General features: G+C 36.4%; 1 protein-coding gene across 4 annotated transcripts in view; it reads left to right on the top strand.

The window, feature by feature from the left end:
• Positions 1-14,246, top strand: part of LRRCC1 (leucine rich repeat and coiled-coil centrosomal protein 1) — a 41,032-nt gene that overhangs the window by 16,132 nt on the left and 10,654 nt on the right. For 3 of the 4 annotated variants that reach the window (XM_028111407.1, XM_028111396.2, XM_028111401.1), the window contains 5 exons: positions 6,732-6,925; positions 7,198-7,345; positions 8,986-9,134; positions 11,933-12,137; positions 12,825-12,964. In XM_028111407.1, the coding sequence (XP_027967208.1) occupies positions 6,732-6,925; positions 7,198-7,345; positions 8,986-9,134; positions 11,933-12,137; positions 12,825-12,964 (836 nt within the window). Of the gene's footprint in view, positions 1-3,899; positions 3,987-6,731; positions 6,926-7,197; positions 7,346-8,985; positions 9,135-11,932; positions 12,138-12,824; positions 12,965-14,246 lie in introns of those variants that run through there. The other variant, XM_028111425.1, reaches the window with a different exon arrangement.

Raw genomic sequence — 14,246 nt, 5'->3', positions numbered from 1 at the left:
TATTCGCTGTAGGTTTTTCATAGATGGCTTTTATGATATTGAGGTATGTACCCTCTAACCCTATACTCTGAAGAGTTTTGATCACGAAAGGATGTTGTACTTTGTCAAATGCTTTTTCTGCATCTATTGAGAGGATCATATGATTCTTGTTCTTTCTTTTGTTAATGTATTGTATCACGTTGATTGATTTGCGGATGTTGAACCAGCCATGCAGCCCAGGGATAAATCCCACTTGGTCGTGGTGAATAATCCTTTTAATGTACTGTTGGATCCTATTGGCTAGTATTTTGGTGAGAATTTTTGCATCCATGTTCATCAAGGATATTGGTCTGTAATTCTCCTTTTTGATGGGGTCTTTGTCTGGTTTTGGGATCAAGGTAATGCTGGCCTCATAAAATGAGTTCGGAAGTTTTCCTTCCCTTTCTATTTTTTGGAACAGTTTCAGGAGAATAGGTATTAATTCTTCTTTAAATGTTTGATAGAATTCCCCTGGGAAGCCATCTGGCCCTGGGCTTTTGTTTCTTGGGAGATTTTTGATGACTGCTTCAATTTCCTTAGTGGTTATAGGTCTGTTCAGGTTTTCTGTTTCTTCCTGGTTCAATTTTGGTAGTTGATACATCTCTAAGAATGCACCCATTTCTTCCAGGTTATCTAATTTGTTGGCATAGAGTTGCTCATAATATGTTCTTATGATTGTTTTTATTTCTTTGGTGTTGGTTGTGATCTCTCCTCTTTCATTCATGATTTTGTTGATTTGGGTCATTTCTCTTTTCTTTTTGATAAGTCTGGCCAGGGGTTTATCAATCTTGTTAATTCTTTCAAAGAACCAGCTCCTAGTTTCGTTGATCTGTTCTACTGTTCTTTTGGTTTCTAGTTCATTGATTTCTGCTCTGATCTTTATTATTTCTCTTCTCCTGCTGGGTTTAGGCTTTATTTGCTGTTCTTTCTCCAACTCCTTTAGGTATAGGGTTAGGTTGTGTATTTGAGACCTTTCTTGTTTCTTGAGAAAGGCTTGTATTGCTATATACTTTCCTCTCAGGACTGCCTTTGCTGTATCCCAAAGATTTTGAACAGTTGTGTTTTCATTTTCATTGGTTTCCATGAATTTTTTTAATTCTTCTTTAATTTCCTGGTTGACCCATTCATTCTTTAGTAGGATGCTCTTTAGCCTCCATGTATTTGAGTTCTTTCTGACTTTCCTCTTGTGATTGAGTTCTAGTTTCAAAGCATTGTGGTCTGAAAATATGCAGGGAATGATCCCAATCTTTTGGTACCGGTTGAGACCTGATTTGTGACCTAGGATGTGATCAATTCTGGAGAATGTTCCATGGGCACTAGAGAAGAATGTGTATTCTGTTGCTTTGGGATGGAATGTTCTGAATATGTCTGTGAAGTCCATTTGGTCCAGTGTGTCATTTAAAGTCTTTATTTCCTTGTTGATCTTTTGCTTAGATGATCTGTCCATTTCAGTCAGGGGGGTGTTAAAGTCCCCCACTATTATTGTATTGTTGTCAATGTGTTTCTTTGCTTTTGTTATTAATTGCCTTATATAATTGGCTGCTCCCATATTCGGGGCATAGATATTTACAATTGTTAGATCTTCTTGTTGGATAGACCCTTTAAGTAGGATATAGTGTCCTTCCTCATCTCTTATTACAGTCTTTGTTTTAAAATCTAGTTTGTCTGATATAAGGATGGCCACCCCAGCTTTCTTTTGGTGTCCATTAGCATGGTAAATGGTTTTCCACCCCCTCACTTTCAATCTAGGGGTGTCTTTGGGTCTCAAATGAGTCTCTTGCAGACAGCATATCGATGGGTCTTGTTTTTTAATCCAATCTGCTAGCCTGTGTCTTTTCATTGGGGTATTGAGCCCATTTACATTCAGGGTAATTATTGAAAGGTATGAATTTAGTGCCATTGTATTACCTGTAAGGTGACTGTTAACTGTATGTTGTCTGTGTTCCTTTCTGATCTTTGCTGCTTTTAGGCTCTCTCTTTGCTTAGAGGACCCCTTTCAATATTTCTTGGAGGGCTGGTTTCATGTTTGCAAATTCCTTTAGTTTTTGTTTGTTCTGGAAGCTTTTTATCTCTCCTTCTATTTTCAATGACAGCCTAGCTGGATATAGTATTCTTGGCTGCATATTTTTCTCGTTTAGTTCTCTGAAGATATCATGCCAGTCCTTTCTGGCCTGCCAGGTCTCTGTGGATAGGTCTGTTGCCAATCTAATGTTTCTACCATTGTAGGTTACATATCTCTTCTGAGCTGCTTTCAGGATTTTCTCTTTGTCTCTGAGACTTGTAAGTTTTACTATTAGATGTCAGGGTGTTGACCTATTATTATTGATTTTGAGAGGGGTTCTCTGTGCCTCCTGGATTTTGATGCCTGTTTCCTTCCTCACATTAGGGAAGTTTGCTCCAGTATACCTTCTACCCCTCTCTCTCTTCTTCTTCTGGGATCCCAATTATTCTAATGTTGTTTCGTCTTATCGTATCACTTATCTCTCGAATTCTGCCCTCGTGATCCTGTAGTTGTTTCTCTCTCCTTTTCTCAGCCTCTTTATTTTCCATCATTTGGTCTTCTATATCACTGATTCTCTCTTCTGCCTCATTTATCCTAGCATTTAGTGCTCCCATTTTTGATTGCACCTCATCAATAGCCTTTTTGATTTCGACTTGGTTAGATTTTAGTTCTTTTATTTCTCCAGAAAGGGTTTCTCTAATAACTTCCGCGCTTTTTTCAAGCCCAGCTAGTATCTTTAAAGTCATGATTCTGAACTCTAGGTCCGACATTGTACTAATGTCCGTATTGAGTAGGTCCCTGGCTGACGGTACTACCTCTTGTTCTTTTTGCTGAGGTGATTTTTTTCGTCTTGTCATTTTGTCCAGAGGAGAATAGATGAATGAGAGAACAAAATGCTATCAGGTTTACAACGTCCCCAGCAAATATACTGTATACAAATCAGAAAAGACTTTCCAGTAAGCGGTCGCTTCTCTGTTCAGAGAGTTGTTGCTACTCTCCTCTTCGATCTCCTTTTGAGTTTGTAGGTGTTCCGAATGGTTTGATCCCTATTCAGCTGAATTCCTCGTGGATTTTATTTTTATATGGATTTGCCTATTCTGGAAATTTCATGTAAATGGAATCATCAGTATGTGGTCCTTTGTGATTATATTCTTTCATTTAGCATGATGTTTTCAGGTTTTACCCATTTTGTAGCATGTATCAGTACTTCATTTTTTTTTAATATAAGATTTTTATATGGATATACCACATTTTATTCATTCTTCATTTGGTTGGTTAATTTGGGTAATTTCCAATTTTTGACTATTATGAGTAACACTGCTGTGAACATTCATATATATGCTTTTGTGTAAACATAGGTGTTTATTTCTCTTTGTAATATATCTAGTAGTAGAATTGCTAGGTCAAATAGTAACTGTGTATTTAACCTTTTGAAGAATGACCAGACTATTTCCAAAGCAACTGCACCATTTTACATTCCTACCATCATTATATGAGCGTTCCAGTTTCTCCACATCTCCTCACCAAATTGTTATTTTCTGTGGTTTTGATTATAGCCATCCTGCTGGGTATGAAGTGGTAGCTCATTGTGCCATCCATTCACTGTTAACTTGCTATATCTTTATTTTGAAGTAAGTCTTATATATAGGTGGGTCTTGTTATTTAATTCAGCCTGGCCATCACTCCTTTTTTTTTTTTAAGATTTTATTTAATTTATTTGACACAGAGAGATAGTGAGAGAGAGAGCACAAACGGGGAGTGGCAGGGAGAGGGAGGAGCAGGCTCTCCGCTGAGCAAGGAGCCCAATGCAGGGCTCGATCCCAGGACCCTGGGATCATGACCTGAGCCGAAGGCAACCGCCCAACCAACCAGGCCACCCAGGAGCCACCCGACATGGCCATCACTCCTTCTGAAGAGTCCATACTCCATTGAAATTTACTGTAATCATTGATGAAGTTGGATTTAGGTATACCATTTCATTGTTTGCTTTTTGTTCACTTTTTTACTCATTTTTCTACTTTTTCTATCTTCTGTTGTATATTTTTTATAATTCAATCTTAATTTGTATTTTGTTCTTTAATCATACTTTTTATTTCTGTGTGTGATAACTCTAAAAATAGACTTTTCAATACTATATTCATATAAAATCTAGAATTCTTGCTTCTATTACACTTTGTTATAGTTGCCATATGTATTTCATTGGATGCATTATAAACTCCAGAGACAATGTTTTAATTTTTGCTTTAAAGGAATTAAAAGTAAAAAATATAAAAATTATTTGTATTTACCTGTATATAAATCATATATGAGGGGCACCTGTGTGGCTCGGTCATTTAAGCATCTGCCTTCGGCTCAGGTCATAATCCCGGGGTTCTGGGATTGAGCCCCACATCGGGCTCCCTACAGAGTAGGGAGCCTGCTTCTCCCTCTCTCTCTTCCTGCCGCTCCCCCTGCTTGTACTCTCTCTCTCTCTCTGTCAAATAAATATGTAAAATCTTTTTAAAAAATAAAAATAAACCATATATGACACTCTCTGAAGATTTAATTTCCTTGTAGTAGTATTTTCCTTTAGTTAGGACTTTCAGCCTGAACTTCCTGTAGCAAATCTTGTAGTGGACATCTGAGAACAGATGCCTTTTGAAGGACATTTTTTGCTGAGTATAGAATTCTATATTGACAGCTTTTTTTTTCTTTTAGTACTGTCTCCTGGCCTCCATAGTTTTGAATGCAAAGTCAGCACTATTTAGAATCCTTGATTTCCTGAATATAATGTGGCATTTTTCTTTGGCTGCTTTCAAGAATTTACCTTTACTTTTGGTTTTCAGCAGTTTGGCGACATTGTGCTTAAGGATACTTTTCTTCATATTTGTCCTACTTAAGGTTTCTCTGAGTGTTTTTAATCTGTAAATTGGTCTTTACCCAATTTAGGAAATTTTTGACATCATTTCAAATATTTTTCTGCCCTATATTCCCTCTTCTCAGATTCCACTTAGATCTTTTGATACTCTTCCACGGTTCCCTGAGACTCTATATCTTATCAACTTTTTTTTTCTCTGTATCCATTTTAAATAATTTTATAATTAGTTTAATAAATAATTTTAATAAACTGATCTTCAGGTACACTTATTATTTCATCACCTCATTCTCTTCTTAAGGCCAGCCAATTTTTACTTCAGGTGTTGTATTTTGCAGATGTAAAATTTCCATTTTTTATAATTCCTTTTTCTCTGCTAATTTTTTCTTTTCATTCAAGACAGGCATGTTTTATATCATTGAATATGGTTATAATCACTATTTTAAAGTTCTTTTTTATTGAAGTATAATTGATAAACAGTAGTTTATAGTTTCATAGTAACGTAGTTTCAGGTGTACAGCATAGTGATTTGACAACTCTGTATATTATGCTCACCACAATTGTAGCTACCATCTGTCACCATACGATACTATTACAGTACCATTGACTATATTCCCTATTCTCACTTACTCATTCCATAACTGGAAACCTGTACCTTCCAATCTCTTTCATTCATTTCGCCCACCCCTTCATCCCCTCCCCTCTGGCAACCACCAGTTTGTTCTCTGTGTTTATGGGTCTGTTTATGGTTTTTGTATATTTGTTCATTTGTTTTTTAGATTCCACTTATATATGAAATCATACAGTGTTTCTTTTTCTGACTTATTTCACTTAGGAGACTACCCTAGGTCCAGCCATGTTGTCACAGATGGCAATATAATTCTTTTTTATAGCTGAGTAATATACCATTGTTCTTTTCTGCTTATTTGAACATTTGGGTCCTCTCAGGTTAGGTCTCTATTGATTGTGTTTTCCCTTGAGAATAGATCATATTTTGTTGGTTCTTCCTATATTGAGTAGTTATGGAATTTATCCTGGATGTTGTGAATGTTATGTTTTGGAGACTTTAGATGCTATTATAGCCCTCCAAAGAATGTTGATACTTTTGTCATAGCAAGCATTTAACTTGATTTCACTTAAATTATAAATTTGTCTCTAAGGCAGCAGTTCATTTTTTTAATCCTGTAACTGGGCTTCTTACAGTCTGTACTGGCCAATGATTCTTCAGGCCCAAAAGTCTGGTTTTTCTACCTTAGTTTTAAGACTCCCTGTGTACTGGGGCGCCTGGGTGGCTCAGTCATTAGGCGTCTGCCTTCGGCTTGGGTCGTGATCCCAGAATTCCTGGGATCGAGCCCCGCATTGGGCTCCCTGCTCGGCGGGAAGCCTGCTTCTCCCTCTCCCACTCCCCCTGCTTGTGTTCCCTCTCTCATTGTGTCTCTCTCTGTCAAATAAATAAAATATATAAAAAAAAAGACTCCCTATGTACTGCTGATTGTGGTAAGCTCTCGAGTGAAAAACCGTAAAAACAGAAACACCCTGTTCTGGTCATTTTTTCCAAATCTCAGCTCCTCTCTAGAATAAGCCTGCTTTTGTTCACTGTCCAGGGCCTCCAAATAGTTTTTGTTCATAGTTGTTTGTTTATACTTTTCCTAGACTTTATCATTGCTATCTTGAGAGTCAACCTCATAAGAACTTATTTGTCCATACCAGAAGCTAAATTCCTGTCTTTAATTCTGAACATACCTAGTTTATGAACCTTAATCTTGTAAAAAGTCATAATGTTTTAGGAAATTTCACATTTAAATCTTTTATACTGAACTGAACTTTTAACAAACTTTGTTGGTTTTTTTATTCTAGACTTCTGATTCTTTAATAGATAATGTTCCTGAGAAAGATCTCAGACCAAAAAGAGATACAGATATGACTTCTGAAAGTGACTATGGCAACAGAAAAGAATGTAATAGAAGAATTCCTCGAAGATCAAAAATCCCATATTATTCCAAAACTATTCAGACTATTAAGCACCACAATAAAAACAACGCTTTTATGAGGTAATTGTTTTAGTTTTAGAAATTCAAATAAGGCACACAGAAGTTAATACTGTTGGCTTGGTCCTTTAAGCTTTCTCAGTGATATTTCTTACTTTTCTAATGTCAGAGATTTGACTTTTCAGCCCTGTTGACTCAAATTTGTTCAGTATATTTATATAAATTTATTCAAAAGGATCCCTTTCACTGATAAACTGTCGTTACCTCAGTTGTGAAAACTAGTATAAATAACTGTACGTTTCTTTGGGTTATTACCTATGTTTTACTCTTTTCAGCTGTAATCGTAAAATGAAACCAACTTTCTGTAAAGATTTATATGTAAGATCATCTTTAGCAAACTGTAATATGTTAGAAGAATCAGAAGAACAGAAGACTGAAATCATTAAAGTAGACAACAGTAGCTCAGAAGACACCACTTACCGGGTATGATATGAGAGATTAAGGGGGCATCTGGGTGGCTCAGTCGGTTAAGTGTTTGACTCTTGATCTCAGCTTGGATCTTGATTTCAGGGTGGTAAGTTCAAGCCCCACACTGGGCTCCACACTGGGAGTGGAGCCTACTTAAAAAAAGAGAAAGATTAAGAAAAAAAATGAATGTGAATAATCTTAGTTTTAAATACGAAATTAGTCTCAATAAAATCATGTTTTTATGAGCAAAAAATATTGAATATAATTTTACTAGGGTGATAGATTGGGTTATTTTTCCCTTCCTGACTTCCAGATTTTGTATATTTTTGTAAGGTGTAAAGGAATGGAAATTACACATTTATCTAAGGTCAGATTTTAGTGAAATCATTTGTTATATGTTTGTGGAGGAAAAAAAACAGATCAAAATTTTCAAGTTCTTGTTTTTTTTTTGTTGTTTTTAAAGATTTTATTTATTTGACAGAGAGACACAGCAAGAGAGGGAACACAAGCAGGGGAACTGGGAGAGGGAGAAATAGGCTTCCCGCGGAGTAGGGAGCCAAATGCAGGGCTCGATCCCAGGACTCTAGGATCATGACCTGAGCCAAAGGCAGATACTTAATGACTGAGCCACCCAGGCGCCCCTCAAGTTCTTATTTCTTTTTTTTTTTTTAAATTAGTCTTTTTTTTTTTTTAAGATTTTATTTATTTATTTGAGAAAGAGAGAGTGAGAGACAGCACGAGAGGGAAGAGGGTCAGAGGGAGAAGCAGACTCCCCGCTGAGCAGGGAGCCCGATGTGGGACTCGATCCCGGGACTCCAGGATCATGACCTGAGCCGAAGGCAGTCGCTTAACCAACTGAGCCACCCAGGCGCCCTCAAGTTCTTATTTCTTAAAGCAATGGTTTCAAACTTTTGGGTCTCAGACCCTCAGATCCATAGCTAAGGAAAATATGGTCTTCTCAGAGGAACTTCTGTATACACTCAAAAAATGTGTTTAATATCAATACTCTTCTGAAACCCAGTTTTGGATGCATCGATCTCGGATTAAGAGGCCTTTAGGAAGGGCACCTGGCTGGCTCAGTTGGCAGAGCATGAGACTCTTGATCTCGGGTCATGAGCTCAAGCCCCATGTTTGGCACAGAGCTTACTTTAAAAAAACAAAACCAAAAAAAAAAAAAAAAGGCCTTCAGGAATTTAAATATTCAGTATTTGCCTTAATAATTCTCATGTTGTTAAGAATTTTTAGTACACGTTGATGTATATTTTTCTCATATTAGCTTGCCCTTGTTTTACTTATGAAGTGCTAGTTACACTTTCAGTTATAATGTGCACTGTTCTTCCAGTAGTATAATGACTTTTTTAACAATTTCAAACCTTTCATGCCATTGGTTTCCTCCCCCTGTTCTCAAGTATAGTGGCTTTAATGTTTGAAAAATAATAATCATCACTAGGACAGTAATAGCAGCTAACATTTATTGAGTAGCTATTATGTACCATGTACTGTTTTATATACTTTACTTTCATTAATTTGTTTAATTCTTACCACAACCCTTTGAATTAAATAACTATTATTCCTATGTTATAAATGAGAAAATTGAGGCAATGAGAGGTTCAGTAACTTTTGCAGGTTCATATAACACTTTTGTTTTCTTCCAGACACTTGTTGAACAACTAGACCAAGAGAGAGAGAAGAGATGGAAAGCTGAACAAGCTGAAAAGAAACTTTTGGATTATATTGCTGAACTACACAAACATGCAAATGAAAAAAAAGATATTCATAGCCTGGCTCTACTCACCACAGATAGGTAAGGGAAAAGTCTGTAAACAGAAAGATCTCTCCTAGTGCAAAGAATACTAAACTTGGAACTGGAATACCTTAGTTTACACTAGGTGTAATAAGATCAAAAACAGTGTATGTGGTTTTAGTTTGTTTTGAACTAATTTTATTTAAAGATTAATGCTTTATATATATATATATACACACACACACACACACGTATGTATATATACATACATGTATATATATACATACATATACATACACATTTAAAGATTTAATGCTTTTTATGTACATATATATGTACATATATATATATGTACATATAACAAATAAATTTGTTATGTACACTTCCTTGTGCCTTCAAGCTGAGAAGTGTTAGGTCGATAAATAGGTATAATAAGTGAAGAAGAGCAAAAGACTAGAACAGGGATTGACATTTTTTCTTTTTCGGTAAAGTGTTGGTTTCTATGAAGAATAGGGATTGGCAAACTTTCAGCTTTGTGAGTCATATTTGGTCTCTGTTGCATGTTTTCTACAGTGGGTTTTGGTACCAGATAACCCAAGGTTCTTAATTCTGGTATTTCTGCTTTTCCATCTTACCCATTCCATTGCCTATTTTATCTGTTTTTTTTCTGTATATATTCTCTAATACATTTTTGTCTTACTCCATTCTGTGAGAATACTGGTTTTCTGAAATTACAGTAACCTTTATCTTCTGCTTCTTGTACGTAATTATTTCTAAAGTTATATTTTTCCTCGGGGTACCTGGGTGGCTCAGTCATTAGGCATCTGCCTTTGGCTAGGGTTGTGGTCCCAGGGTCCTGGGATCAAGCCCCACATCGGGCTCCCTGCTCAGCAGGAAGCCTGCTTCTCCCTCTCCCACTCCCCCTGCTTGTGTTCCCTTTCTCACTGTGTCTCTCTCTGTCAAATAAATAAATAAAATTAAAAAAAAAAAGTTGTATTTTTCCTCAAAGCGTTGCAAGACCTTTCCATAGAGTTCTTGTTGATTTTTATCCCTTATTCTTGAATGAGCACTGTGTTTCTAGATTTAGTATTTGCCAACAAATAAGGTTTGGGAATTTGCTCTCAGTTCCATTTCCTGTCTGTTTATACAGTGGATAAATTCCCAATCTTAATAGATAAGTAAGTGATGTACACAGCTCCCAACCCAATTCTCAGGTTCTTTTAGGCATTTAGCTAGTAAAATTTTGTGGTACTCATGTATTTTCTATCCCCCACTACCTATTTTTCTCATACTTTGTACCTACGGATTATAAGGAAAATTATAATACCCATCATTCTATGAGACCCTCTCAATTATGCAAGCTATGATGCATAGTATGCATAAGGACCATACTATTACTGGTCCTTCTACCACCACCCACCAACTTCCTCCCTTACTTGTTTTGGGAATTGCTATCTTTGATAAAAGAAGATGCTAGACCGGGGTAAAGAAACAAGATGGGTAAATTAACAATCTCTGACTACCTCATTAGGTACCTAAGTAGCTAATATAGAGTGCGATAGTAGATGTATAGAGCCCCTGTGACCTGAATCATGCAAGAGAGAGAATGCATCTTCCTTTTCTTCCTCCCAGAAAGATGTGATTTTATGAGGCTAAGCCTGAGTGTTCTAGCAGTTGTTTTTCTTTAATTTAGTTTTGTTTGCCTTATAATTGAAATTTCTCCCAGACTTTGACATGTTTTCTCTTGTTTTTAGAGACCCAAGCTGGGTAAACATAATGCCTTAGTCCATGGCCACAGTGATTCGTGCATACAGTAGACATATAAACCAAATTGGACTAATCAGAGCCATTCCTAGAACTCTTCTAAATTGAACTAGAGGAAGATAATCTTTTCTATTTGGTCTAGAGCTGTTAGAATGTGAGCCCAGGGATGTTTATAGCTTTTTCCTTCTCTCCATCATACTTTACAAGGAACCCTACAGTAGGAGAAATGGAAACCAGCCTGTAGAGAATCATAGAGAACACTTATGGTCTTCATGGTTTCAGTGGTCCCTCAGAATAGTGCACCCCATCCTCTGAATTGGTTATGTAGGTCAATAAATTCTCCCTTTTAATTTAAGTAGTTAAGAGTTTTTGATTGTAGGGCACCTGGGTGGCTCAGATGGTTAAGCGTCTGCCTTCAGCTCAGGTCATGATCCCAGGATTCTGGAATCGAGTCCCGCATCTGCTCCTTGCTCAGCAGGGAGTCTGCTTCTCCCTCTCCGTCTGCCTCTCCCCCTGCTTGTTCTCTCTCTGTCTCTCTTGCAAATGAATAAATAAAATCTTAAAAAAAAAAAAGTTTCTGATTGTAATCAAAGGGTTTAACTGATAGAAAGCTAGGATCAGTATTTTGTGTCTGGGAAGATACAGGGAAGTCTAAGTTGACTTACAGTCATCTATTTATATATCATTTCTCTCTTACCCCTTTATAACTGTATCCATGTCTGTTCCCTCTCCTAGATGTTGAACTCCTTGAAGGCACAGGCTTTATCTTAATCCATCTTGTTTGCTTTTAAGCCCACACCTCGCACAGTGTCTGAAACAAATTAGGTGTTCAGTAAAGTTTTGCTATTGAATAGTAAAATTCATATAAGATAAAGTTTCATTAATTTATACAGAATGTTTTCCCTTTGGGCACAGTGTTAGTTTCAGGGATGGGAGAGAAGCATATTACACTGTTTTTCAGCCATTTTTGTCTAATGAGTGTTTGAAACATACCTCAAATCTTCCTCTTTATTGTAACCTTTAATGTTAACTACAGTTTTTATCCTTTTGTATGCATAATATATACTTAAAGCCACATTTGATTTCTGCTTTAGGCTAAGGGAAATTATTTTTAAAGAGAGAAATTCCAAAGTACAACTCGAAGTTATGGTTCACAAACTTCAAAATGAAATTAAAAAACTGACTATTGAATTAATTAAAGCAAGAGATCAACAAGAGGATCACATTAGACACTTAAGAACCCTGGAAAAAGCATTAGAAAAAATGGAGAGGCAAAAAGGGCAACAGCAAGCAGCACAGGTATTCTCTCTTTTAATCTATCCGTCATATGAAGTAACACAAATTCATAGTTTTATCTTGAAACAAATTATATTGTTACAGAGTAAACTTAAAAGATATTAGGGTATATGCAAAAATTAATTTTAATGTAACAGTTCCTGTGGAATTCTTTCTTTTCTTTTTGAAGATTTTATTTTTAAGTAGTCTCTACACCCAACATGGGGTTCAAACCTACAACCCCAGGATCAAGAGTCGCGTGCTCTACCAACTGAGCCAGCCAGGACTGAGGACACACACATCTGCGCACCCCCCGCCTGCCCCCACCTGCCCCCACCTCACTGTGGAATTATTCCTGACTAGCCCTCACAAAGCAGTTATAAGAACAGTTGGTGGAAATATTGTAGGTGATTAGGCTTGTATTCTGAGAGCCAGGTTTTAAAAGTCTTTGGGGAGCCTGAAGATTTCATTTTCATACTTTCTGAGTGGAAATTGAGATCTATGATGTAATTAAGCTATACATAATGCTAGTGTGTTTGATGCTTCTAAGGCTATATTTTATGGGACCGTAGAATCATTAATTTAAGAAATTTTGAAAATCAACTTAGTCACCATTTCCTGTCAAGAAGGCACTTTTCTTTGGAGAACTGGCATTAAAATAGAAGCAGGGAGAGTATTATCTAAATACTGTAATTGTGTATATTTACTCAGATGCGACTTATCCAAGAGGTGGAGCTCAAAGCTGCCGCTGCTGATACAGAAATAAACTTACTTAGAACTTCTCTTCATCAAGAAAAGGAACAAGTACAGCAACTTCATGAACTTCTTGCATTGAAAGAACAAGAACACAGGTAAATGAAAAATATATCAGGAAAACAATGACTTTTTTTTTAAAGATTTATTTTTATTTATTTGTGAGAGAGAGCGTGCTTGTGCGTGCACATGCGCACAAGTAGGAGGAGGGGCACAGGAAGAAGCAGACTCCCCACTAAGCAGGGAGCCGGTCACAGGGCTCAGTCCCAGGACCCTGGGATCATGACTTGAACCCGAAGGCAGATACTTAACTGACTGAGACACCCAGGCACCCCAAATAATGACATTTAAAAATAGGAAAAGGAAATTTCTTCTCCCTACCCTACTCCTTTACCTAAAACTAGACTGATTGATCAGTGGTGAAATCTAACAATTAGTTTGTGAAAAATAACATGTTTATGCGTTAAAATCAGTCTTACATTAAGAACTAGTAGCTTAAAAACAAATAGGTGGCTTTATTGAGGTAAGAGCTTATAACAGTAAAGTTTATTTTGTATTTTTCCAAATCCACCCAAAAGTTGGTCATTGTAATACGGAGAAAACTGTTTTAATTGACCTCCAAGTAACTACCTATTAATCTATAGTCTTTATTCTCTGAAGTGCAGGAGTCAACAAACTTTTTCTGTGAAGGGCCACATAGAAAATATTTCAGGCTTTTCAGGCCATACCAAACTATATTTTTGTAGTAAAAAAAGTAGCCGTAGGGAATATGTAAACAAATGGGCATGGCTGTGTTCCAATAAAAGTTTATTTCTCAAAGAAAGTCTCAGGCCAGATTTGGCCTATCAGTTGTAGTGTGCCAGCCCTGTTCTCTGGAATCCACCATAATTTGAAAACTTGCAGCTGGTTATCTACTTACTGCCCTACCAGTTGAATTGTGTATTTGCCATGGGTTAATTGTGTTTGTTCCAAAAACCTGTTTTGTTTTTACCCTTACATAAGTGAGATTTTTAATTATAAATTAAATTTTGATGTTCTGGGGAAGATTGTCATCGTGTGCAGGGGCAGAATGACTATAAAAGATTGGGGGAGATAATTGTAAAAATTAAAGTTTTGCACTGAGTTTCCTTTACAAATATATTTTAACTTCTTGTTCTAGTTTAAAGAAACCAAAACTAGAAATAATGGATTTTGTATTATGGGTTTGACTTACTCAGGAAAAATAGTGGAGAACTCTAAAGAATGAACTCACATTTAAATTAAAAAAAACTTGCCCTGTATATCAAAAGATTGGTGAATAATTTCACACTTTAACTGATTTTTTTTCTATTAACCAACCACCAGTAACAGACTGTATTCGTTGTATATCAGAGATTTAGC

This window comes from Eumetopias jubatus, unplaced genomic scaffold (genome assembly GCF_037043125.1).
Source record: "Eumetopias jubatus isolate StellerSeaLion01/CBP00866 unplaced genomic scaffold, mEumJub1_p1.0 scaffold_4, whole genome shotgun sequence".
Classification (NCBI taxonomy): Eukaryota; Metazoa; Chordata; class Mammalia; order Carnivora; family Otariidae; genus Eumetopias; species Eumetopias jubatus.
The sequence above is the reverse complement of the archived record's forward strand: the minus strand, read 5'-3'. Positions and strand labels throughout refer to the sequence as shown.